The sequence below is a fragment of the Pagrus major genome, chromosome 16 (genome assembly GCF_040436345.1).
Source record: "Pagrus major chromosome 16, Pma_NU_1.0".
Lineage (NCBI taxonomy): Eukaryota > Metazoa > Chordata > Actinopteri > Spariformes > Sparidae > Pagrus > Pagrus major.
Window position 1 is genome coordinate 7,748,690 of NC_133230.1, and position 27,474 is coordinate 7,776,163.

A 27,474-nucleotide genomic window follows, 5' to 3' on the forward strand; every position below is an offset into this window, starting at 1 on the left:
CACTCAAAGACGACACGCTGGCTAATATTTATGGAGAAAAACTACACAAAACAACCGACTGGCTGATAGAAATGATTACATGACGTGCAGCTTCAACAATAGGTTACACTTGCTTATAAAGAGGGAAGGAAGGAGGTCCATGAAGGTGTGTTTAGTTCAACTTGGAGCGACATTGTGGCTCCACGAGCACTTCAGGTGCAAGAAACTGAAATAAAATAAGATTTATGGGATGAACGTGTCCCAAAAATGTCTCTATTTGTAGTTGGTGAGCCTTTTAGGGGAAATCCGTCTACACAAGGAAGTAAAAACATCCAGAATATCGTTGCCAGCTCAAAAAGTTGCACTGTCGCGTCACAGCAGAGTGGTGATACATTCTTTAAAAGCTACACAATTTATTAGATACAGTAGTTAAAAACATAATAAAAATGTTAGCACTATACATAATCATGTAGTTAAAGCAGTCCATAATAATTACATGCATATCTTCTAAAGACAGTAAAATATAGAGACAAAGGCAGATAAAATCTAGCTCCAGTGTGGGTAAAACAAAACGTCTTATCTGACTGCAATAAGCAACAAAGTGAACAACATTCAGCCTCCGAGGTGTTTGTCACGCCACCCAAGGACAGATTGAAATCTTTGGTGGGTGTTTTTTGAAATTTACAGATCTCTGTAGCAGCCTGCAGCGGCACTTTTTCAGTTTAACTCACAGCGTGTAATCTCCCCAGCAAGTCTAAAAACCTTTTTTTTCCTCATAAAACGCAACCGAACATAAAAATATATATCATTGCACACTTACGAACAGAAAAACACTACAAATCAATCACATTTTCATTAAAAAACACGCACACACCCTGACGTAGAGACACACAGACGGAGCTTCTGTTCCAACAGGTTTTGGGAAGTCTTCATAGCTGTAAAAAAAGTTGAGAAGTCGTCTCCGGGTGGAGCAGGCAGAGTCTGGATTTCCAGGTAGTGGTTGCTGCACTATTTTGTTCTGTACAAGTCACAGGTCCTTTGGTAACGGAGCTGCTGTTAGAGAGTTGTAGGCGCAGGTTAGTAAGAGTAGCTGCTGCTGCTGCTGCTGTCAGGAGCTCATTAGGGTCCAGAGTAGCTGTAGTGGTTCCTCTGCTGCGAGTCGGGAGGCTGCGGGCTCGGTTTGCGTTCCAGGTGTTCGACCTCCGCCGTGTCCTGCCGCGTGCAGGGAGGGGGGCGCTGCTTGAAGAAGTCGGACACGTATCGGACCTTTGAAGAACAGAAGGGGAGGGTTAAGATGAGGAGAGTGTGCAAGGTAAAACATAATGCGCTGGTTACACATCGAATCGCACGGTCGTACTCACGGTGAGAACGGCGATGAGAGCTCCCTGCAGCAGCCCCACCATCACGTCGGTCGAGTGATGCTTGTAGTCCGACACGCGAGTGTATCCGACGTACACCGCAAACGCCACCAGGAAGAACTGGATGGTCGGTCGCACCAGCCGCGTCCACTTCCCCTGCATCCGGGCCTGGACGTAGAGCTGCACACACAGAACGCACATTAAATCAAATGTTATTTGAATTAAAACATTTTTTATAAACTCTACAGATTCAACTGCTAAATCTTCTCCCAACAAATGTCTTCTAACAGTATAAAGGCAGAGTTTTTTGGTCTATATCTCAAATATGATTGATTTTTCTACTGAGCTTCTTCTCATTGGAACAGAAAGTTCAGTTTTAGTATGAATTTGTACAAAACGACGACCCTGCTGTATATAAAACTAACTCAACACTAACAGGGATTAGACAGTCCAACCTGTCATCTTCCGGCCATTGTACAGTGTGTGGTGTTACAACAATGATGTTTTCAGACGTCAGCTCTGTGTCTGTGTCGACCACCCCCTCCTGTTATGAGTCGCTTCTGAGTGTCTTTGGTAAACAGACATCTCAGGGACACACAAAGTCTCACGCGATAACAACAAAGATGACGACACACTCACCGACAGAAAGAGCATGGAGTACATCCCGAAGGACGAGTGGCCGGAGTAGAACGACAACCTGAGGAGCGGAAAAACAACAGAAAATTCACTCAACACTTGATAATTAAGATTCATAAAGACATGGAGAGGGTCGGAGTGGCGAGTACCTGGATTCAGTCACATTGCGAGGGCTGCCGGTACAGTTGATATGCAGCATGTATCCGTTACAGCTGACCGGAGCGCACACGGCTAAGAAGTTTGGACGGGGACGACCTATAGTGAACTTGGCCAGGTCGGTCAGCGATTGGCTGACGGCTCCTCCGAACAGGAAGGTTCCCACCACCTTGTAAAGGGCTGACAGGTACTGGTTGAACTGGGAGTTGGAGTGCAGACGCTTTGTGTGCACGAGGTAAGCCTCTCCTGTGGTGATCTGGAGGACACATTATAATAAAAGGGTTCATTTTTGATTGCTGTGTATTAACAGCGCTGCTCAGACGAACAAGATGCAGGGACTCACGATGACGATGGAGCAGGTGATGGTGACGGCGGCCATGCCTCCGTGGGAGATGGTGTCTCTCCTGTAGGGATAGTTGATGCTCTCATCGTTGCAGTAGATACCTCTTTGGTACGGACTGAACATGAGCGTCAGGATGGCTGAGGGCAGGGCCGCTGGAGGGACGAGAGACCACAGATTACATTTTGATGGCAAGTTTGTACTTTTACCTCATTAAAAAAACTTTGAATGCAGGACTTTTACTCCGAACTGAGTATTTCTACATGGTGGTACTGTTATTTTTACTACAGCAAAAGATCTTAGGACTTCTTCAACCATCGCTGAAAGCACAATCATAACCAAAAAGAAAAACGATGAAGTAAAAATGTATAGAGGCAATTTTAAAGAGCTGGAGGTCCATCCTGAGAGCAGCTTCAACCCCTCAGCTGCGCGTTCACCAGTGAACCGCAGCACAATGAAGTGCAGCTCAGGAAACAGCTAAGAACACACTGATGAACTCATGTTTGGGCTTTTTTGGCCAGAAGGCCCGACTCTGTCAAGTAAATGAATCTGTCATCGGTGGAGCTCAGTGGCAGCAGCTTCACCTCTGCAAGGTCACAGTCGCCCTCTACAGAGGCGCCACCTGGGATAGGACAGCCGTGACCTTTGGCAGCAGGGCAGCGTTTACACAGAGAAGGGCCTGGGAGCTGAGGACAGGACACACACTCACAAACTGCTGAGAGATAAAACGGGGTCCAAAAAAAAGGCATGCATTCATAGAAACTAGAAAACTCGGTTTAACAGTTTCTCTGCAGATGCAAACAAAAGACTCGGAGTTCAGAGGACATAAACCTGTCTCTTAAATCTGAGCAGGGACAATAGTCCAATCTTGGGGGCTGATGTCACTGACCTGCTGTACTTCTACTATTAAAATTGTCTTCCTGTTTTCAAGAGCTCCTCGTCGAACTGCCAAAGCGAATAAGAGCGAGGAATGGATGGCGTTTGTTTTTGCGAGCCGGAGCTGCGTGTTAACCGCCGTAAGAGAGGCTCTCGTCTAACAGATTGCTTCCTTCCTCCTGAGTGTGTGACCGTCGCTGACAGGCAGAACTAAATGAAACCACGCGAGGACACACAAACACAGAAAAGGAAAAACACGTTCCAGACAGGTAATTTTTAGGACGGTAATTCCAACATGACGTCATGTGAACTAATGTGGATGTCAACTGGAGTGAGAATTAAGTCTGAGGTCACGTCGCCTGTCAGGTGTGAACACTTACAGCCAGTGTTTCGTCCTCTCTGCTTCCTTCTACATACAGGAATATTAACGAGAACACAGAACGTATGAATGGACTTTGTTTCATGAGTCACCGAGCAGTTGCATTCACCAAAGCAAACAGTTAGCGCCTTCTTGCATGGACAGAAATACTAAATCACCTCTTGATCCTTTATGTTCCCTTCCAGGTTTCATAAAGTCCAAATCTAAAGAAGTGAAAACACAGTGGGTCAAATGTTTCGATGCACAGTAGCCACACTTTTTTATGGTTGTTGAGCTGTTATGATGGAAGAAAATGTGGCTTTGTAATAGGGAACCAAAACAGTGAAGTTGCTGAGAGCTAAACAATGAGCTCCGAAAAGCCAAGGAAGCTGCAGATTCAGGTTATTATTCTCCGCAGGTTCATTGCTTTTATAAAAAAATGTTGTTGAGAGCCATTTTAAACCTCTAAGAATGCGTGTTTCTGGCACTCACAAGAGCACATGCCTCCACAGAGGCCCAGCAGTCCTATTTTGTACACACTCATGAGAAAAAATTCCTGGATCTGTCCCTTTATCAGGAGCCGCGCTAAAAGTTAACAGGGTCTATTCTGGGCTGAAACACATCCTCCATCCAAGTTTAGTGGAAAAGCGTTGACTAGTTTTTGTGTAATCCTGCTGACAAACCAACCAACGAGCAAGGGTGAAAACATAACCTCTGTGGCGGAGGAAGCAACAGAGACCATATTTAAAAGAAAATAAATGTAACTTCCCGAAGAAAGATGGTTGATTGTTAAGTCTCAACTCTGGATCGTCAAATACTGACACTTTGGGTTGATGGCCAGCCCGAAGCGTCAGTATTTAACATCTGGGATGAGATTAAACACGGGGAACTTTAATTTGTGTTGATTCTGGGAGGCCCCTGCGGACAAAAGCAGATCTAGCAGATCTTGATTTAGCATATTTGAGACTTTATGGTGTATTTGTGCTGAAGTTCAGTATATTTTACAGTTGTATAATGACATGCAGGCTCTTTCTTACATGTTTGCCTTGTTTTGATTTAGTTTTTATCAGACGATCAGTCGGCCCCACCCTCTACACACTGACTAACACACTGCCATTTTCCTGAACAAGTGCCACTAATGATCTGATGACGAGCAGTTTCCTCATTAAACTGAATTTATTTCCACGCAGAGGAAGCCCCCCCCTTCCTCCACTTTGCTCTACACATCTCCGGGTTCATGATTCCAGTAGGTCAAGCGTGCTCTCTCAGCTCGTCTTTGAAGTGAGCTCCAACCATTGTTTATTCTGCAGGGTGCAAGGATAACATTTAGATAAGAGAGTGCCTGTTTGACACAAGTCTCTGGTGGCTGCACACTGCCAGGCCGGAGACGTGTGGGGATAGAGTTGGGCAATGGTCCTGCCACACACACACACACACTCACACACTGTAACCATCACTAAGCTTATTCAACAACAGAATCAGTGAGGAAGTCAATTCCCCTACGGATCAAACATCCAGCAGCCCGTGGGAGCCAAGCCCAGGGAGAGATCCTATTATCTGGGTGGCACTGACCTCTGTTTTTATCTGCTCTATTATTCCAGAAGGCCTGGTATGTTTTTACAGGCCGGTGCTGGTGTGGCGAGGCTGGGTCGAGCCGAGCGGACAGAGGTTCATTCCCCAAATTTACTCAAAAAAACTCCATGAGAAGAGCTTGTTTGTAGGAAAGAATTTGACTCTATTTAGGGGAGACAAGTTGTTCCATGTATGTGTAATAGCAGTTTTATTTGTTTTAACAGCACCAGGACTTCCTGGAGAAAGACAGTTGACTGTTGGTCAAATACTTTCTTTTGGTTTGGCGTCCGACCTGATTAACTGTCTTTCTCCAGGAAGTTGCATTCTCCTGCTGCAGTTTATCCGTCGTACGAATGTTTGTGTACTTCACATGTTTTGTGATGAGATTACATAACACAGCTCTCCACTCTGAGATGCATTAACAGGACATAAGTGAAAAAATGGGACGGGATCACACCAGCCATGACACCCGTCATTAGTACAGTATTGCATGAGTACTGAGGACTACGCATGTCTTCGAACTCAGCCTTCATTTTGATCGTAACCATACACTTGTAAAGTTTTGTGAATGTTTCTTGCACGGTTGTGAAACCATCCTGCTGACAAAGATCTGTTCACAGTCAGACAGACAAGGTGAAAACAATACCAGCTGTCCTAGAGTGGACAGGAATGACTGGAACTGGGTTACAATGATCTGCAGTTTAAAACAAATATGGGCCAGGGCCGTAAAATCAGGGGCAATGGCCCCTTTCCTACTTCCTCTGCCCCAATTTCCGGCACCCTTGCTCGGACCATACCCATCTGTCAACTCAGCCTCGGCTCCAGCTCCGCACTAAACACACAGAGGTCAAAATCACATTCATCCTTTCCACCTCTCTGAAACAAAATGACGAAGTGCATCTCTGAAAATGTCTAACTATTCCCTTAAGTACAGTACTGATGTACTTCGCCTTGACTTTTCAAGAACTCACGAACTTCAAGAAGACAAGACAAGAAGCTTGGTGACAAAATGCATTTTACACACAATGTTTTATAGTTTTAGAGACTATTATAAATCTGTGCACAACTTTCTATCTTCCTTTCCTTTCTTGTTACCCTCTTAATTAGTTTTTTCTGCCCGTACCTCCCCACATCTTTCCTTTCATTCCTTAACTGATATGAAAATGTACAAAACTGAAGGTTTGTGCCGGAAAGTGAACTCAAACTGTAAACCATCCGTAATTTTATGTCAGTTCTACTACTGCTACTTTTAATGCAGTAGAGCATTTCAGTAAAACAGAAAAAATACACTCTTCGGCAGACTGTAACAGCTTTTATCATCCTGCTGACATTTTACATGTAACCGAGTGTTTTTCCTCTTTCGATAAACCTTCACAGCTGCAAACAATGTAGAAACTGGTTCCAAGCTCTTTCACAAGTGGCACGCACACACAAAGTCTCTGCTGAGTTTTTGTCCTCGGTAACAAAACGTCCAGCGGAGAGATAAAAAAAGGAAGAAGGGAAAGTATTGTTTTACGCTTTCACAATCTCTTCTGGAAAGAGCGCACCCCCGATTCCACTTTGAGAAAATAAACATGATGGAATCTGGGATCAGACACAAGTACAACTTCCCCTTGACCTCTGACCCAGCGGGAAGTGGGAAGTGTTCCTGTTATTCAGCCCCTCAAGATGAGCAGCGGAGGCCTGTGAATAACTGAGACATTGATAGGAAACAGAAACAGGTAACGGTGTTAGGAGGTGAACATTTGTCCGAGGTCTGAATGTAAAATCTCAACCGACGACTGTGAGATCTGTGCATCTGCTCGGTGGCCTTGCAGTTTGTTTGCTAACGGGGATTCACACTGAGGCGCTCAGAAAACTAATATTTAACTTGGAAAGATCCTTGTTTGGTTTATTTTGGCTGTAACTTAAGCGCTCACCAGCGCTGCACTGTATTTCGCACTTCCAGTCTTGTTTAATGGCTCATTGTTCATCTTTTTGGGGGGTTAATCTAGTTAATCCGTGAAAACTGTTGTTGGAAAGAAGACTCATTATTTCCTGAGAGGACGGGGATTTTTCTTGGGAAAGTCCTACACGACAATGGATGATATATTTTGCAAAACCTTTTTTGTATGAAAAGGTTGAGTGGTTACATCTCTTATCTACTGACCCACACCGAGACGATTACAAGGCCTTTGAGTGCCAAGATTTAAACAAAGATACAAGTCCTTTCTGCCAGCTGATCCTGACGTTCTGCCCTCACACAGCAGGGCTTCGGGACAGAAATGTACCAATCCGGCCAATCCAAATCATCTCAAAACAAAAAAGGAAAATGATATCAAGTACTGGACGACTAAATTACAAATTTGCACAAAATATGTGCTGTCGATACAAAGGATCTTCTGTCTCTCACTCTCTGGAAAATAATCAGACACATGGGTCCAATGATTATCCTTCACCCTCTGCTGAGTGCTACATTTCTGAATGCTTTCTATTATTATTAACGTGCATTTTTAAAGGACTGAGTGCTCCGACAACTTTCCAGTTTGCATCATGTTCAGGGCTTTGTAATTAAAACAATCAATCCTGCAGATCTTTTGAAGGTCATACCTTACTGAAGACATGCACTGGCAAACCAACTTTGACCTTCAAACAGAAAAAAAATGTTTAGCTCTTCCTCTCTCACATGAAACCACCACAGAACTGAAAAGACCTTCAAAAAACCACAGAGTTAAGTGGTAATAGTAACACGTCTTACCGTACCGAGTTTTACAAGAAGCTAAAATACACACACACACACACACACACACACACACACACACACACACACACACGCACACACACGCACACACACGCACACACACACACTTTCTCTTCAGCATCCATCTTTCATTTTCACACAGGAATGTCAAGGAGCAGAAGTTAACACTTGACTTTGACACATATCTGGCAGGACAGATACTGTACGTGCATTTGTGTGTGTGCGTGTGTCACTGACACAGCGGAGCGAGCATCTCAAACGATGTCAGCAAAATGTTAAAATGCCACATAAATAACAATCTGCAGAGACAAACGACAACAGCTGTTGTCAGTCGAATCTGAAACCACAGCAGCTCTGTAACAAAACCCTTCGAGGTTTCTGAAACGCTTCGGTTCAAAACCTTAAAAGAAGCGAGTGGAGCTGTTTTATAGCTACATGCAAACACTTTCAATTCCTCATGACTGATTCTCACATTAACAAAAAATGATTTGTTGTCATTACTGACCGCTGTCAAGTCAATCTGTACATCTCGTGTTGAGACGATGAGCGTTACCTGATAACTGATTCATTGTTTAAGTCATTATTTTAGCAGAAATAGCTCATCTCTCTGGTTCCAGCTCCTCAAATGTATACATTTACTATTTGTATTTACTTTAATGAGCATAAATTGAATTATATTTTGGCATAGGACAAAAAAAACAAACATTTTAAGACATCACATTGGGATTTGCTGTCTGTAGACCAAATGCTTTCCATCCAACAGTTGGTTCATATAAACCTTCACACAAATAAAACATAAGAATTTGAAACAACTGTCATCAAACAAGTATGATTACCACTTTTTCCCTCCTTTTACTTGCACTGCTTCACATTAACAGCCATTTATTAACTCTCACTTCACTTTGCCCTGCATCAACATCCTGTCTGAGCCAGAAATACATCAAATTATCAACTTTCAAAAAGCTGTATGTTAAACTCTGAGGAACTCTTTTTTAAACTATGAAAACACCATGTCACACCATGGTCATGTTTAGACCTTAAATAAGACCTGTTATGCTTTTTATTTGTTTTTCCTTTCCGTAAGTGTGTTATGTAGGTTCTTGTGCATGTAAAAGATCTTAAAAGTTAAAAAAGGTCCAGGTTTGCACCAACAAAAGCTCCTCTCTCCTACAGAAAACACTGCTCCTACAACGCCTCGTCAGTAATCACGCCTTTAATTCTGTGACTTTGTGACATCACACTCCATCACCGTGTCACATATTTGTATAATTTATGCCTAGCGGCTAGTTTGGCATGTCAGAGTTGATTTAGCACAGCTGCTCTGTCGTTGTTAGCGGTGCTGGCTCAGGCGTGTGTGAGCGGACCAATCAGAGCAGGTATTCAGTAGGACCTTAAAGAGACAGGAGCTAAAAAAAGACACTCCGACACTAAAAACTGATGTGTTTTTTAGCACTAAAGCATGTAAACCTATTCTAGCAGTAACCCAAAATACAATTATGAACCTGGAAATGAGGATAATGTGTGTCCTTTAAAAACAAACCCTGACGAAGACATGACGCCGAAATGCAAAATGAGTTTCTCTTAACGTGTTGACCTCTCAGTGCTGAAAGACCTACAGCTTTACGGTGGGGATGTTACAGTCACCTGTAAGTTGTGTACATGTTGAAGTGAGTCCTTCAAGCTCACAACATAGTTACTTAACCGTCTGAGATCGTCTGACTGACATGTGAATTTCCAGAATGACTGGTATGCTCTTTTAAGTTTTAGAGGTTGCCGACCTGCGCCTCCCATATTCACGACTACAGCCGACAGGGGTTTGCCTTCTGACACCAAACCTATACATAACATATTATATGGATCCTGCCAGAGATAGGTAGAGGACAGAAAGTGACGGCTACAAATGAAAAGTGGAATCATATCTGAACCGACATAAAAAGGAGTTCCCAGAGTCATAAAAAGGTGATTAAACAGTGACGTTGAAGGCGACCTCTGCGTGGCTGAAAAGTGCAGCACCAGCTGGGCTCGGTCTTGTCGACAGGCAGCCGGAAAGACTACAGCTCTTCAGTGTCTCATAATGTACAAACACTGAGACAAATGGCTTTTATAACAGTGTCCGAGCTGAACGCAGTGAGTTCAGAGAGTTTCTTCACTTTGGATTTCAGCTGTGTGATGTAAACGCTGAGAGCAGAAGGTTCATCTAAACACATTCGTGATGTTAAGAGAATATTTTGGCATTTTCGGAAAATACGTATCCGCCTTCTTGCCAATACCAATCTCTTCTCTGTCTGCTAAATATAAACAGCTGGGAGAAACTCAGCTTAGCACAAAGACTTATAAAAAGGAGGGGAAAGTTAGCCTGGCATTGTCTAAAAAAGCTTGCAAAATCTTATTTCCAGCACCTCTAAAGCTCACTAATCCACACCTTATACCTCTTGTTTGATCTGGACCAAATCCAAAAGTATAAAAGAAACACTTTGCAGCGTCACGGGGAGCTATGTGACGGACTATTCTGGGCCAGAGAGCCAAGGCTAGCTGTGTCGGGAGCCAGCTCCGCAACAGCCAAGAACCTGTCCATCTCATAACCCCCTGAAAAATCCATGTGTTGGTTTTTGTAAGAATTAAACTGAATATAATTTGTTTAGACTTTAAACGCTGCAATAGAGATGGTCTGCCAGTGCCTACATTGACCTACATTGGTATTTTGGAGTAGCATACCATAGTAAGTGATGAAAAACCGTAAAGAAATACAGAATTGTACATGTAGTTTCATCAAATGTTACCAGATAAACACACAAAAATTACTTAAAGTTACCAATTTTTGGGTTATTTAAACTAGTTTTGCTATAGATGCTTATTTAAGAGAAGAGTGCAAAGGTGTTTTAATACCTTAATCTGCAATTTCCCCACAGGATACGCTGGTATTTTTGCTTATTGGGATCATGAAATGATTGAATCTGCGTCATAGAGATCAACCTGCTTCTCTGCTCCTCTGGTGTCACTTCACTGACCTGAAAGATAGAAGCCCCTGCTTTCTTTTTTTTTTTTGTTTTTTAGGATCGAACATGATAATGCAAAGAACAATTGCAAGTTCAGGGCCGCCTGAGGGAGCTCTGTTTTCATTACCGAGCTTTAAAGGAGATGTTAGGCAGACTTCGTTACCTTCAGACAGAACTAGGTTAGCCGTTTCCCCCTTTTTTTCCAGAATGTATGCGAAGATAAGCTAAACTAAATGGCTGCAGCTTCATATTTAACTGGCGGTAGAGAGGTATTGATCTTCTCATATAACACTGAGAAAGAAAGTAAAAGATGGAGACAAATAGTGAAACAAAAAGACAAACACAGCAGCCTGTTCTCATAAAAGTTTTTCACTGAGCTGTGAAATACAACTGTAGCCTGAATTCCTTCGTGGCTGACGACAGTGGCATCTGTCTGCATCAAATCTGTGTGTGTGTGTGTGTGTGTGCGCACTTGCAAGTTGCGTATCAACTGTGTGCAGCGGTAACAAATAATGACAGGATGGAGGTTTGACTTGCAGAGGGGAAGAGGGGAAATAAAACACTGAGCAGAATCACAGATCAGTTACAATCTGGACACTCAGCACATTCCTGCCACATCACACACACACACACACACACACACACACACACACACACACACACACACACACACACACACACACACACACACACACACACACATACACACACTTCTCTAAATGAGGGGGGATCCAACCTGATGATAGTTTACCCTCCACACACTGATTATTGTTCTGGAGATCAAAAACAAACAAAAAGCAACAAGGGAGGAGGAAAATGAAGATTCTCTCATGAGATAAATGAAGATAATTTAAAAAATCAGACACAGAGATGAAGTGTTAGTGTGTACAGAGAGAGATAGAGTTTCTGTTAGCGTGAACCTGGTTATGAAAACCAGGAAAAGAAGGAACGTGTTGTGATAAAATGAAACTAGAGTTGGGAAATAAAACACCATAATATCGATAATGTGACAAAAGATACATGTTTCATCGAGAAATGTGTTTTTTTTTAAAAGTATCACTTTTATCATCAATTATCTGAAATGTCTGCCAAGGAGGTTACAAGAAACCTACTGAACGGATTTCCACAAAACTTGGACGGATGATGAGTCTCGGCCCAGAACAGACCCCATGGACCTTTAGTGTGGATCCAGATAAAGAGACAAATCCTGGAATTGTTTTTCTCATCGAGGGAATTTTTATATAAATTTCCGTTAATTTCTCTCATAAATTGTTGATTTTGCTGTCAAGTATTTTTTGAGTGAGTACGATTTGATCGAGATCCAAATGAAAATTAACATCTAACAGATTTAAATACGTTTGATTGAGTTAAAGGGGACCGCTGGACCTTAGCGAAGGTTTTTACTGGTTGTTAAAATACAGTTTTACTAATTTTTTCAAGCAAATCTGCTGAATATTTTATGATTTCAGCTTCTCAGATGTAAAGAACTGCATTTTGACAGCAAAATTGACAAGGAAAAGAAGCAAATCTTCACATTTGAGGAACTAGAACTTTTAAAATCAACATGAACAGTGAATGTACAGGAAATACCCGTACCAATACCCGTACCATGATGGCAGAGTTTATCTTGTCCTCAAGGGGATATCAGATTTTCAAACTAATGGTTTTCCTTTTTTGGAAGTGGCTGACTCACCCACACCTCCGACTAACAAAAATCCCACAGCCCGCACTCACACGCTTTAATACCCCCCCTTACACCATGATTGCAAGATGATAAACACATGAATCTCGAGCTTAGTCAGCCAACGAAAGGGTTGACTTAGAAATCTTTCTTGACGTGTCATTAATCACCAAACCTGTGATTTCACAACTGTATTCGTAACACAGAACAGTGAAATTTAAAGTTCTCTCTACGTGACTTTACTCATCCAGAGCAGGAAGGACTTTCTCAGGAAGTCCTTGGCCAACCACGGGAAAAAATTTACTATTTCTCCAATGAAATCTGCTCATCAGTATGTCCAAGAAATCCTTATCACTTCATACCTTAATACCAGTCTTATCCCCAGTGGGGTTTTTACTAAAAAGGTGAACCATGCAGTTTTCAAAAAGAAATTCAAACTCAAAAAAGGGAATATTTCCAATATGAATGAAGGTAATTATTCAAACAAATGTATTTAATTATTTTATATTCTACCATAACTGAGGGGAACAAGGCCGTCTCATGGGTGCACGAGCTCAGGGCCTCCGGACGAACTGTATGGAGCCATTTTATTTTCATTTATTGCTGTTTATTACATTTAAAAAATTAGTCCCCAGCTACTTCAGTTGTTAGGGAGTTTTGCCGTGAAGCTCCAGGAATGTTTTGTTGACTAAGAAACTTCACTGGACTCTCCACCGGCATGAGGGTGAGAAAAATGATGACTGACTTTTCATTTTTGGGTGACCTCATCCTTTAAATTTGTAAAGTTAAAGCCGTTTGATAAATGTCGGGAAGTAAAAAGTACGATTTTTTTCTTCTGAAGTGTGGTGGAAGAAGTAGAAACTAGCCTGGGAGGAAAAGACAAAGATTTAAAGTACAAGTACCTCATTATTAGTACATAAATACAGTACTTGAGTAAATGTCCAGTACTCCCTGAAGCTTTAGACTTTTTTTTCCTCCTCGAGATGGACATACATACATACATACATACATACATACATACATACATACATAGGTGTGCACACAGACACACAACTAAGCATATATTTAGAGTGTCCAGGTGGTTGAACAGCAGAACGATCATTATCATTCCTGCCTGTCAGTCACCACACCAACACACAAAAGTTTTACCCTCCGTACATCGTCCCTGAAAACATCTACAGCAAAGAAACTCGGCGAGGAATGAACCCCCACGATTCCTCCTGTCTTTCATCATCTCAACCACAACCTCCATCAGCCTCATGGTGACAGAAATGTGAGCAGATGTGACACCAACAGCTGGAAGATGTCAGTTCTCTGAACGGCTTTGTGCCAAGAGCGTGTCACAACAAGCAGCGAGTTTTGTTCCCTATAGAGTGTACACACATACACACAGCAGAGGGGACCACTCAAAACACACACAGGCAAACACACACCTGGTCTCCAGTTTCCAAAACAGGATTTTAACTGCCACAAAGAGGAAGATTCATTGACAATGATCTCTGCTCTTCCTCTTCACCCTGAAGTTTAAAAAAAAGAAGAAAAAAAAAGAGGCCACAGGGTGCAGGAAGAAAAATAATCCCTGGAAATTATTCATCAGAGAAACAAAAGGGAGACAGCTAAACTCTGCGTTGGGGGTTACCTCCACAGAACGGACGCTGTCAACACGATGATATCAAATTGTTCTCCCTCAGCAGATCAGCAGTAAAAGCCAGATAGTGAGATAAGATAGGATGATTTATCTCTAATGATTCCAGGGAAAAAATCATTTCAGTGACAGTCCGACAAGCAGCAGCAGCAATCTTCCTCATGTTGGGAAACACTCTGTTTGGCCTGTTTGAACAAGATAGAGACCAATGATGACTTGCAATGTTTGATTACACTGCTGAGTGTCAAATCACTGCCTATGAGGGGGTTTAATGCAGGTGTTTGCAACAGAATATTGTGTAAGTTCAATGCAGGTCCTGGATTTTTTTTTTAAACAGGCATCAGGAACTTCTCCTAACCCGTGGAGCAACAAGTGGATTATCTGCAATAGATCTACAAATCAGGTGAGTTGGGCAATCCCATGCGTCACTGCGCAAACCTTTCAGTAAAAGCTGTTTTATTTACCAGGTTTTTTAGTCACATCGCGCGTTACAGCCTGAAACTACTCATATTTTCAGCCATGTTGTCGGGAAGAGGGGAGAAGAAAAGGGTTGACACTCACCGACAAAGACGCACAGAACATCCACCACGATCAGAATCAGCTTCTTCCCTTGCTCTGTCATGTTTCCTCCGGTGCCGCTTCACTTTCATAAAGAAACGTTTTTAAAAGCGCACAGGGGCAGAGGTGTTTTCTAAAGAGCCGCCTGGAGTTACTGTGGAAAAAAACTACAATCGGGACAAGTCGACCTGCTCGCTCTTCCGGCTCCACGCCTCTGTGTACCTGCTCGGCCGTCTGTCTGTCTGCCTGTCTGTCTGTCTGTGCGCACACTGCGCTGTTTCAGGTGAGCAGCGGAGCGGCGTCCTGCCTCCTTTTACGCACGGGGGGCGCGTCTTGCCGCACAAGCAGCGGGCTGAAAAGCGGATTCCCGAAATCCCCCCTGTGGACTGGAAGAGAAATCCCCACTTTTCCTTTACTTTTTCTTTACCTTCTCTTTCTCTGTTCGCCCTCTGGACCCGAGCAGTTCATTCACCCACGTGGTCAAATCCATGGATGGCACAACCCATCTGACCTGTAGGTCTGTAGCTTGACAGTATTTTAACAGGCGAAATCTCGAACTTGTTGATAAAAGTAACATTTTAAGATTAAAGGATAAGTTCACCCGAAAAATGAAATGTAGTCATGTAGGCACGTTTTGGTGTACACAAAACATTTCTGGAGCTTCACAGCAAGAACAGTGCCGCAGCATTCTCCCAAACAACTGAAGTAGATGGGGACTTGTTTTAAAATGTTAAAGGTGGAGAAGCACAAAATGGCTCCATACAGCTCGTCTGGTGTAATCCAAGACTGTGAAGCCCCGAGATCCCAAACTGATTTGAAAAGATGTAATTTACACTTTTAAAGGGTGTTTTCTAATGTTAAAAGTCCAAATACGCTGTTTGTGTTATAGAGACGGGTTGTCTTTTTTATCATATTTACATTTTTTGTTTTGCATTTTACATTCTCGTTCCAGTTTCTCATCTGGGATGCTTTTATTCTGTATTCTGCTTTGTAGCCTCTGTTTTTAAAGGTGCGATATACATAAACGTTATTATTATTATTATTATTATTATTATTATTATTATTATTACTATTATTAGGCCATGCTTCCACCAAGAGCTTTGACTTATGGTGAGCATTTTCAGTTTCTTTTTATAATTTGTATCTTACCATCATTTGTGAAGTTACCCGGTTATGATTTGCCATGAAACATGTTATAACTTTTATTTTATCCCATGAGCCTGTTTTTTATCTACTGTTCTTCATCTTCATTGATTGTATCTGTTGTTTACAAATATAACTATAAATAAAGTTCATTATTACTATTATGATTATTATCTCTTTTTTTGGCAGAAGCAGTCTTCCATACACAAAGGCCTTTTCCCACATCAGAGTCATTCAGCTGCCTCAGTCTCAGGGTCCAGGTACTGTGCATGCTGGCTCACTGTCACGTCTTACCGCTTTTATACACTTGAATGCAGCGTAGTCATCGATAATGTTTTTAGAAAACGCCTTTGCTTTTCCTTCCAGACAAGTCAAAACGTCTGCTGTGAAAAAGAGTCATCTTCTTGGCTGAAAACACAACTTAAGTCATGCAACACAAATAAAAGATGAAAGTTTTTAGTCATCATCTACTGTTTTTATTCTGCAAACGTGAATAATCAAACATACTGTACAAATAATGTACAAAACCACGAAACAACTTCAACTCTGAAGTAACCACACACTGCTACAAAGATGGCTCATTGTGCGGATGAATTCCAGTCAGCAGCATTTTAGCCATTTAAGAGGTCTGAATCTGAGGTATGTGAGTTTTCAAAATAATGAGGTGAGGTGAGAAAAAACGTGTGTAACAGAAAAAATAAGTAATATGTCCTGGGGAAAACACAGGAGGACGGAAAATGCTGTAAACTGTCATGTGATCTGGTTAGTCTTTGTTTGCAGTGTTACTTAAAGTTAAAGGCCTCGTGCCATAAAATATTCTGGGGTTTTTTCTACCCGCTGACAATTAACACACACACACACACACACACACACACACACACACACACACACACACACACACACACACACTATTTACATTCTCAGTTAAACCCACTGCACAGTACATGCACCAATTACACATCAAAAACACAGTATTTACCTTCACAATCAATCAAAAATTGACAAAAAAATAAAATAAATCAAACACAAATAATACAGTGTCTTCACAAAGTGTTCACATCCCTGGTACTGTTTCATGTTAAAACAAAGCAGATGGAATAAGAGTCATTTGAGAAATAAGATGGCTTTGTGATGAGAGTTAAATGAGAAGATTGATACAGCAGTAAATATGATGAAAAGTAAAAGGGTGTCCATATTTTTATGGACACTAGCTAGTAAAACAAGTCCAAGCTTTATTTCTCTGGCATGAAACTAAACATCAGGGGAGATTCAAAGATCGCAGTCCAGACGACAGTAGGAGAAATCCACATCCAGAACAGGTGAGGTGAGGTCAGGAACATGTGAAAGCAGCGTAGTGTCAGAAAGAGCATCCTGGCGAGGGAAAGTGTTGGGCTGGAGCGACGGGACTGAGCTGTAGAGGCTTTGAGAAAAGAGGTTTTGGGGTGGCGTGATCTCAGCTTGGTGAGAAAGCAGGACGGACGAGTGAAAGATGCTGCTGAAGTCACAGAAGGAGACGGGGCCTTGATGCTGCTTCAGCATATAACTAACGGTTTTCAGTTCATCTGTTTGGGACAGAGGTGAATCAAATCTCGCCGTCCTGCCCTGCAGAGACACAGACGGCTCGCTGTCTCCACCTGGCTGTAGCTTGGCGTCGTTAACGCTGACAGTGCTGTGCTGCCAGTGATCGGATTGGAGATAGGAGGTGGACTGGAGCGGTGTGGGGAGATCTCTGAGATTCTGAGAGAAGAGGATTTTGGAGTAGGAGGAGAGATCGGTGTCGGAGGTCGTCTTGGCTCTGGTTGAGTTTTGGATGTACTCAAAATTTCTGGTATTTTGAGGCGTCTGAGGGCCAGAGACTGGGAGCGGAGAGCAGCAGTGAGAGGAATACGTTTGGAGATTACAGATGCCTTGATAGGAGAGGTCCTGTTCTGCGCTGGAGTGCTGCGGCTCATCTTTACGCAAAATAAGTTCAGAGTATTTGATACCAGGCTTCTCTGGCAGGACAAGCCGCTTCTGAGGGGAAAAACCAAAAAAATCAAACTGTTAGATTTAGTTTGAGGATATTTATCCACTTTCCCCCCTCTAAACCTGCAATAACAGACTTTTTCCATTCATTTTCATAGTTATTTATGGTATCACATCTTTTTCTCAAATGCAACCACACTTTCCTAATTGAGTGTTTTTTATACAATAAAGTTTCAAACATTTTTTCCAGGGACTTTTAGTGGAAATCATTTAATCTACATGCAAAGTGACGCCAAAAGGGTGGTTGAGAAACGATGTTTGGCTTCACAAGAAGAGTTTAAGACTAAAGCACTGGCTCATCTGTGAGGTTCAAGGGCTGAAAAGTCTGCTTTTGCTGCCATCTAGTGGTTAAAATCTTACCCTTGCTGATTGTGAATTGCTTTATAGAGTTACAGATTGCCACTTGACGTACTTCTGACAGAATTCAACTCTTTCCTTTTGTTTTTTTTGTCTTTAATATCTGTAAAAATGACCATTTTTAATTTCAAAAAGTTCGGAAAATCTACAGTTTCTTAACCTGTATGAATAAAATACTTCTGTTCTTTGATTCAGGCTGGTAAAGCCGGTGTAATCTATTACAAATGCCCTAGTGGGGATTTCCTGGTCTAAGACACACGTGGTAAAATACCAGATAAATGTTTTTTAAAATCCCCTGAATTTGAATCACCGTCGGCGTTAAATGACAAAAAAATGTTAAGATTTAGGAGACATTTTGACAGGAGAGGAAAAAGGGGTCAAAGGTTACCTCCAAAGCGATTTTTGGGATCCAGTTGGCTAAGCTGCTATTGGAGGGATCAGGAACATATCCACACAGCTTCTGTTTCATTCTAGAGGGAAGTTTGTCGGGATAAATATAACCGAATGAGAATAAAAATGAGGAATGCATTTCAAACTTTCAGTTCTCAGGTACGTTTTCTGTGAGTGGGTGTGTGTTTGGTGTGACGGAGATCTTACATCGAAGTCTTTGCCATGCAGGCGATCAGCACCAGCGCCAGTGAAGTCAGCATGAGAGGCGGGAGGGCGAGCATCAATACTGAGATTTCCTCAGAGGCTTCACACACACACACACACACACACACACACACACACACACACACACACACACACACACATATGCACAAAGTTAGGTGAAAGTACAGCGTTATCATGTTAGTGCACAGTGATTGTGTGTGTGTCCCAGCTTCACCTATGTGCATGTATTTGTTGGATCCAGCTCCGGCTCCAGTGTCGGTGACAGCCTGCACGCAGATGTTGTAGTTACCCGGCAACAGATTCTTCAGGGAGTAACGTTGAGTGTCAGCAGGCAGAGAGACTGAACAAACAAGAGGAGGTACAACCAGTGTTGTGAAAAAAGTACCCAAAAGTCATATTTGATTGAGGGTAAACAATATTGTGTGAAAATATTACTTTGTGTGTGTGTGTGTGTGTGTCACTCACTCATGGCTGATTGGTTTCCTGTTGAGTAGGAGACTGTGTAGTTGCGAATGAAACCGTGAAGCAGCTCCACAGGTACGGGATCCCAGCTGAGCGTCACCGTGCTGCCGGAGATCTTCTCCATCTTCACTGCAGGACCAGCTGAGGGCGCTATACAGGCGGAGAGATAAGAGCAGGGAGGGAGATGAGGATCAACCACACAGGACATGTTGTGAACACGATGCTGGATCGCTATCTCTTTTTCACAATGACCCGATTAAGTTGTGTTTGCTTAAACCAGCTGAACGGATCCTATCTAGACCCGACAGGTCTAAACGGAGACCAGCAGAGGCGTAAAATCATTTGAATTAAAATTAAAAAACATCAGCTGGAAATGAAGATTTACTCGTCCAGTCTGATATTAATATGGGTTATTTCTTCATTCCTGACAACTACTTTTACTTTTCATCACTTTGAGCCTTTTTTAAAAACACTATTTCATCAAGTACCTTCTTTTTTCCCCATAAAAATAACCACTTTTACAGCTTGGCATGATACAATAAATATATTATGGAGATCACATACTTCCTTGGCGTGTATAGATGACCGTCTCGCTCTGCGCCACCACTCCTTCATCATACAGAGCTTTGACAGAAACAACATAACGCTCCTTCGGCTTTACTCCCTCTGAAACCACACAAATAAAACAGCACTCATCAGTGTCCAACTAATCACTTCATGATTAGGCAAAAGGAAGACGATGTAGCTGTTGGATTACCTGTGATGACAAGTGCTCGACAGGAACTATTCAGCCTTTCCCAATGTAGGGCGCTGTTGTTTTTCTCTGTGACGGCGAACCACTCCACTACAAATCCACTCGTTGGCTGATCGACTGGAGCCGTCCAGCGGACGTCCAAGCTGCTATCACTCAGTGGAGTCGCAGTGATACGCATCGGGAGCTGCGTCTCTAAAGAGAAATAAGGAAGAGGACAACAAAGAGAAACATTTTTGTGGGTCACTATGTTTTATTCTTTTGGTTCCTGTTGTTTTAAACTGTCCAATCCACCACATAATGATGCCACAATGACCCAAAAATAAACCTCTGCAACACAAACATGGTGTTATACATTGTTTACTGCCCTTGCCATAATGGGATCTTCTTTGTGATGGTGTTTCCTGTAAGCTGCAGGGAGCAGTGTCCTCATGCCAAACGAAACATGAAAAAACCCTCTGGTGCAGGTGAATATACAAACAGGGAACAAGTTAACGGAAAAACCTGAATACATAAAAGGAGAAACATAACAGATGCAGCTGCCTCCATTGAGAAGATGAGGGGTCACTGCATGGTTTAATGTGAATCAGAGCTCAGCCCAGGCGAACAACTACGGCAAAATATTGGAGGCAGGATAAGGATAAGTTCGTCAAATATGAAAATTCAGTCATTATCTATGGTCTTTTGGAAGGACCGAGATCCTGAATTGATTGGAAAAGAAGTTACTTACACTGTTTAAAAGCCAATATCTTCACAGTAGCTGCTAAGTAACAAGCATTTCATCTGTCTGTCTGTCTGAAGTGGGTGCACATCTCCACAGCACGTCGAGGGTGTGAATAACCACTTTTAAAATCAATTTCCGGCGACCTGTATTACTCTGGACAAGCTGTACGGAGCCATTTTGTGCTTTTTTCAGTTGTTTTTTTTTAACGTTTTAGCTCCAGAAATGTTGTGTGGACTACGAAACATCACCCGACCTGAGGGCCTGAGGGTGAGTCGATAACAGCTGAAGGTCGCGGTGAAGAAGTGTAGGAACTCCCTTCTTTGTTGTGCTCCTGACTGAGTTTAAACACCAACTATATTGTCTTCATGTGATTGGAAGGACCTGGATGTCGGGACTCACACCTGATCTGTGGCTGACTGTGATGGGGAACTAGGACTCAGGACATTTATACTGCAGTTAGCAAAGTTCAGGCAGGACCATCTGTGATTGAAACGATTGAAACTCCAGTAACTGTTTTACTGAGCACAGTTATTTTGATGCCTGCTTTTACTTCTACTTGGGTTCTTGCTTTTGAAAAGTAACAGCACTTTTACATAAGCACAGCTTTCAGGCTACTCTGCCCACCTCTGGTCTGAAAGCATTACATTGAAGCTGTTCGTATTGACTCACTCTGGGTTGTAAACGCACAAAAAGTGACAGGTAGATTTGTCAAGAATGCCAAAAGAGACCTTGAAAAAAACCTGCCTCCACACACCTGGCCTGCCACTGTATGAAGCGGGCATGATTGCTGATGCCACCTCTGGAAAATTACAAAAAGATAACGTAGGATGCTGGATCCCTTTATTCCAACATCAGAAACATAAAGGCAGAATGATTTCGGAGGCTGCGTGACGATGCAACTACCACTTTATTTGAATGTGGGCGGCATTCTCTGCTCATGCCAACGCCAAATGAGGGGATATCTTTTAGACTAAAGGCATTTTTCACTTCAGTACTAGCAACTTGTGGTGGAGCAACACCTCACTAAGAAAGCTTAAGTTGGATTTTCTTCACCTTCATTTTCTTCTACCTTTCTCTGAAGCTCCAGGGAGCCATATTCGGGCTTCTGGCGAGGTCCCTGCAGAGGTGGAGGCCGTCAGAGCGCAGGAGAATCGTCCGGCAGGCAGGCGCAGGCTGCAGAAAGTACTCATATTGTGCAAATCTGTGCAGTTGCCAAGATCATTCAGGATCTGAGCACTTTCCGTCTGACAAGTCACATTATAGAAGAGAACTCTGCCATTGGCGAGAAAGTGAGGCAAGGGCTGAAAACAGAAAGGAAGAAATAACAGCGAGCTGCTGTGAGATGATTGAGGTTTAAATCTGAATTCATACAAACAGAGTTTTATTCTGCAGCTATGTTAGTTTAAATCTCGACGCGAATCAAACTAAAATGCAATAAATGAGTAATTTCAGCGAGATATAAAAACAAATTAGGGACATTCGGTGAGGAGGTGGTGATTAAAAACTAATCAGATCCAAACGATATTAAACTATGAAGCTCAGAGTGATAAAATGATTCAGAATATATTATAGGAGCACTCATAACTCAAATTCACACACACACCTTCCAGAGCAGTGAAATGAGTCTCGAAGCGTCCTTTTCTGTTCGGTTCACTCGCCTCCAGAACAGTGGTGCTGCAGACGGAGCTGGAAGACGGAAGAAAGGGAAAGTATGAAAAATGCAACTTGTTCTCTGGTTTTAGGACTTATTTCTGCAGCACTCTATAATTGGTGATCCTCTGAAATGTCTCAACAACTATAGGAGGAAATTTGTCACACACATTCATGTCTCTCTCAGGATTAACTGTAATTCTCTAAAATTTCCTCGAGTGAGATCTTCTAATCAAAATTTCCATTTGTTCAGTATTTTGGTTTATGGCCAAATATCTGGCCTTCCCATCAGCCTCAGCTGCACCTCGTGTTTATTGCTAATCAGGACATATTAGCATGCTTAGACACTAAACTAAGACTGTGTCTCGGTACAGCTTCACAGAACATCACATGCTTCGGCGATAATCATGTAATCAATAAATCCCGTGTTCAAGCCAAGCCAGACACCCGTGTTGCAAGTCATCTACCCTCGCGTTCCAGTTATTGAGTGATCACTCTGCTCAGCCTTCCTGGCAAAGCTTACGAGAGGGAACATGGAATGAAACTGTCGAAAAACTTAAGATTTAAAACGGGAAATTACGACTTTACTCACACAAGGAGGGTCATAGGACTTTTCCTGTCTGGTGTCCATGTGGTTTACTGACTGGTCTTTGACTGTGTATACACGTAAACATCGTTTTAGGTCACTGAAAACGGACATTTTGGATACAGTTGTCGGTGTTAACATCTAGACGGGTCACATTTCCCTGCCTCATTCATAGGATTTTCTGTAACCAAGCAACCAGCCACAGAGTAGAGAATCTGCTTCCTGTTTACACCGGCACGTGTTTGCCCAATGTATGTGAATGGCCATGTGATATGTGTTTTCAGGTGCGTTCGTATGGATGAGGATCATTCCTGGAACTGTGCTTAAACGCTCGTCTAGACGCAGATCGTTTTCATTGTAAAACCCTGTTTTCAAACACACAGTTGCATGTGTGGACCAGGCCTGAGCCAAAAACTGATGAATGGTGCTGCCTTTCCGCTTTCATCCTTTTATAGCATTATAAACAAAGAAAAGTGCACAAGAAAGCCTCAACAATTATATTGCTTCTTCAAGGACGATGACAAACATGAATAGTCCTATGACGGCTTGAGTCTCGTTGAGAATACCGAAGTTTTATCATCTTTTTGTTATCAATACTGCTATGAACCAGCACTGGCTTCACAGCTGTGATTAAGACTTTCATCAAACACAATACAAAGTTTCCTCTCACCGTCTTCTGCTGTCCTTCCCTGGCAGGCATTGCTCCACGGGCTCCAGGGACTCTTGTGCGTGTCCTTGTAACTGTGACGAAGCCTGACGGTGTACAATGTGTCCGGTCTGAAGTTTCTTGGACAAGCCAGGAAGCTGAAGTTCCTCACACTCACATTTTCGACCTGAACATCAAACTGTAAGGGAAAGAGAAACAGGACAAAGTAAGGAGAGGATGAACTACACATTTTTATTCTTTACTAAAGGGCAACACTGTCTTTGAACGAAACCTGAGTTGGCGATTGTTGAGAGTGGAAAGACGAACCAAGACGGTTTTAGTGAGTCTTGCTTTTTTGTATCTGTCAGGTTTGAATGATGCGTGTTTTAAGATAATAAAATGACTGTTTATGCAAATGGCTTTGGTGAGAGTGATTTGGCAGCTGCGTCTGGTATTAAGGTTTGTGTTTAGGCATGTTTGGGAATGGCTGACCTGGCCCTGCGATGTGAACGCAATTTGTGATTTCAGCGCTCCGGTTTTGACTTCATCGCTATCCACAGTAAAGACAGCCGAGTCCCTGACCCAGGTTACTTCCAGACACCGAGGTCTCCCTCTGACTGGCTTCACACTTTTCAAAGTCACTGGAGGCAATATCACTGAGAAGGACGGGGAGAGAAGAGTGAGACAGAAGCACCAGAGCAGCAATAAAGGATGCGAGTAGAAGAAGCCTCACCTTCAATCATACCAGACTGACACCGACCGACTGAAGGGACGTCCTGGTTGTGACCGTGGTGTGCTGTGATGCTGATGCAAAAGTTAAACCTCACAGATGACTTGTTTATCATCGCCGTGCAGCTGGTGTTAGATGTTGTGCAGGAGAACAGAGTCGTTTTATTGGACCTGTGCATGTAAACAAAGAAACATACACACACACACACTTATATAAGAACAGCTTCAAACAGATACAAAACCACAAGCCCAAATAGAGGAATACTCACGCAAATGGATGCATGTGTATGTTTCAGATGCAGGTGCACATTTGCATGTCAACTCACTCACATGCAACCTTGCCAACACAGACACAACCACATCACAGGGCTCCGGACACATAAATTGCCATCTCATCTTTTGATATTTTGAAATAACCAGACGGCAGCAAATTTTTTACAAAAAACAGATGGTGAGGTGGAAGTTGTGGGACTGTTAGCATGTCAGTTTATCAAACCCGCCATCAAAGCCTCACACGAATGTCTGAACATTCAAAACTGATTACAAACGCAAGATTTCCATACACGATGTAAAAGTGTTGGCACAAACACGCCAACATGCAAAAACACAACGGTTTCTTATTTTAACACAGGGAATTGGCTAATTCAGTTTGACTGGATCATTTTACGATGATAAACACACAAGATTGCAAATTGAAGAAAAGGTACAATGTTGGAAAGAAAAGTTAGCCTGACTGCATATTCTCTGGATCTCGAGATAAACTAACTTTTATCACAAGAGATTTTGAAAGAAGCCATCTTAAAGCAACATTATGTAGCAATCGGCCTCTCACTGAAGTTACATAGTGCAAAAACAAGTGATGGGGGGCAGAGTGGCTGAGACAGACACCATTCACCCTATTAAGGGTATGGTGCCACCAGGCAGTCAGTGGAAATGTGCCAGAATAACAACAAACATATCAAAAGTACATCTGAGACAATATCAGACCATCAGTCTATTTCCTGCTTACCAGCCGCTCAGCAGCTCGACAGAAAGTCTGAACTTCACACGATCTAGATTTTTCACGCAGTCTGCAAACACGTAAAATGGAAACTGTTTCTCAAGTTGAATTGTATTAAATGAAAACTGTATGTCATCCTCTCTCTAGTGACTGTCCCCAACTTATCACAAATAATAACCGCTGCTGCATTCGTCACACAAACTCCGACATGATGATCGGTCGCAGAAATTTGAAACAAATTGAGGAAAGTCTTCGGGGACGGAACAAAATTCAAATGTTTTGCCGACAAATTTGCAATTTTAGGGAGCAAATGTTCTGCTAGCTGAATATCTAATGTTATTATTCAAAAGTTATTCACGTGAAAAATCAACAGATAAGGCCGGCACTATTCTGGATTTTTTGTTAAAGGGTAAGTTCACCCAAAAATGAAAAATTCTGATATTATCTTCTCAACCCCATGCTGCTGGGCGACGTTTTTCTCCTGAACAACATTGAAAAACAAAACATGAAATGGCTCCATAGAAAAACCTCACCTGACTTTCCATCGGCATGAGGGTGAGTGGATAATAACTGAATTTTCTTTAATGACTGCAAGTGTTGTCTGTGTAGCTGCATCTTGACTGAGCAGATGAAAGACCTGAAGCATTTTTCTCAAACTTGCATGGGTTCGAGCACGTCTTCTTACAAAACCGCAGGAATGTTTTATCTCACCGTGAAGGAATCCTCACGATTTTCAGAGTGTAGCTCCTCGCTTCGGGGTCGCCAGCCTCCCAGTAACAGGTGACGTTAGCTCGCATGTGGAACTCGCATCTTTCTAGCTGCGGGGGTCGGGGAACGGTCTTGGAGGTTGTCATGGAGAAGGCCTGAGGCAAGACTGAAGAGGAAGGAGAGAGGACGGCGTTAACGGCACAGGAGTTTGGAGTTAGGAAAACCTGAATGAATGAGTGCAGAAATGTTGACACCTGTAAACGCTTTCATACAGGACATGAGGGGTCATTGAATGATTTGATGAAAGAAGAGAGGTTTGTGTTGGTTTTTCCTTTAAATTGTCACCCATCTCTCGCTATGTACATGTTTTTAACTGATGGGAAGAAGATTTAAGGGGAAAAATAAGAGGAACGTGGGACAGATTTGCAGAAAGAAAACAAATGTTGCAGCTCCTCACATCCTTCCTGGCGAAGTTATTAAAACAGACCTTAGGAGAATTATATCTGAATCCAATCTTACCAACACAGTTTATCATGTCAAGTATTTACAAATGGCTGCAATTGCTGTTTAGCCTGAGGTCTTAAAAATAAGCTCATGCAAGACAGTACAAGATGTTTGAAGCATCCTGCCGTCATATTTACTCTGAGTGGCTTGAATGCCTCATTTGTAATTACTGTGTTGGCAGATTTATCAGTTGTTGGAAACCTTCCAGAAAGCTTGTTTACGTCTGTATTTTACTACCTGAGATATAACTTCAATTAACTTTAACTGTGCCTCTGTTCTTACTTGACATAAACATGCGTCCTGAGTGATCGATCACAAGTGGACAGCTCGAAGTGCAGACGCAGCGAGAACGCATTTGAGATCTGATCACTCAGAACACGAGGTGGGCTGGGCCCGCTGAAGGACCGCCTACTCAACTGACGTACCTCTGCTACACAAGAAGAACTCACAACAGCAGACAAAATGACTTACACACCGATTGTGCAAACTAGTCAGGTGACTTTCTCCTAATTATTTCCTCCAATAGCTCTCAGACAAATGTCTGCATGTCATCACACTGGACCTATCTCAGTCAGTCTGCACAGGAGGAAAAAAGTAGACAATGTTACCCAGAATAAGTCCGGCCCCCAGCAGGCAGGTCCACACCACAGCCGGGCTTCGCTCCATCAAGACCAGCCGG

The 27,474-nt window shown here is 42.5% G+C and overlaps 2 protein-coding genes across 2 annotated transcripts; both read right to left on the reverse strand.

The window, feature by feature from the left end:
* Positions 1–15: 15 nt before the first annotated feature.
* plpp2a (phospholipid phosphatase 2a) lies at positions 16–15,323 on the reverse strand. The gene is made up of 6 exons (XM_073484146.1): positions 14,899–15,323; positions 2,473–2,624; positions 2,123–2,385; positions 1,977–2,034; positions 1,341–1,517; positions 16–1,245 (listed from the first exon to the last, which is right to left on the reverse strand). The coding sequence occupies exons 1-6, from the start codon at positions 14,957–14,959 to the stop codon at positions 1,099–1,101; spliced, it is 858 nt and encodes a 285-aa protein (XP_073340247.1). The 5' UTR covers positions 14,960–15,323; the 3' UTR covers positions 16–1,098.
* Positions 15,324–17,307: 1,984 nt separating this feature from the next.
* LOC141010243 (interleukin-31 receptor subunit alpha-like) lies at positions 17,308–27,474 on the reverse strand. The gene is made up of 14 exons (XM_073483116.1): positions 27,404–27,474; positions 26,295–26,457; positions 24,588–24,754; positions 24,347–24,510; positions 23,879–24,053; positions 22,576–22,658; positions 22,042–22,273; positions 20,255–20,443; positions 20,062–20,163; positions 19,501–19,647; positions 19,250–19,375; positions 19,018–19,114; positions 18,809–18,890; positions 17,308–18,051 (listed from the first exon to the last, which is right to left on the reverse strand). Exons 1-14 carry the CDS (start codon positions 27,459–27,461, stop codon positions 17,308–17,310), a joined length of 2,529 nt encoding a protein of 842 aa, XP_073339217.1. The 5' UTR covers positions 27,462–27,474.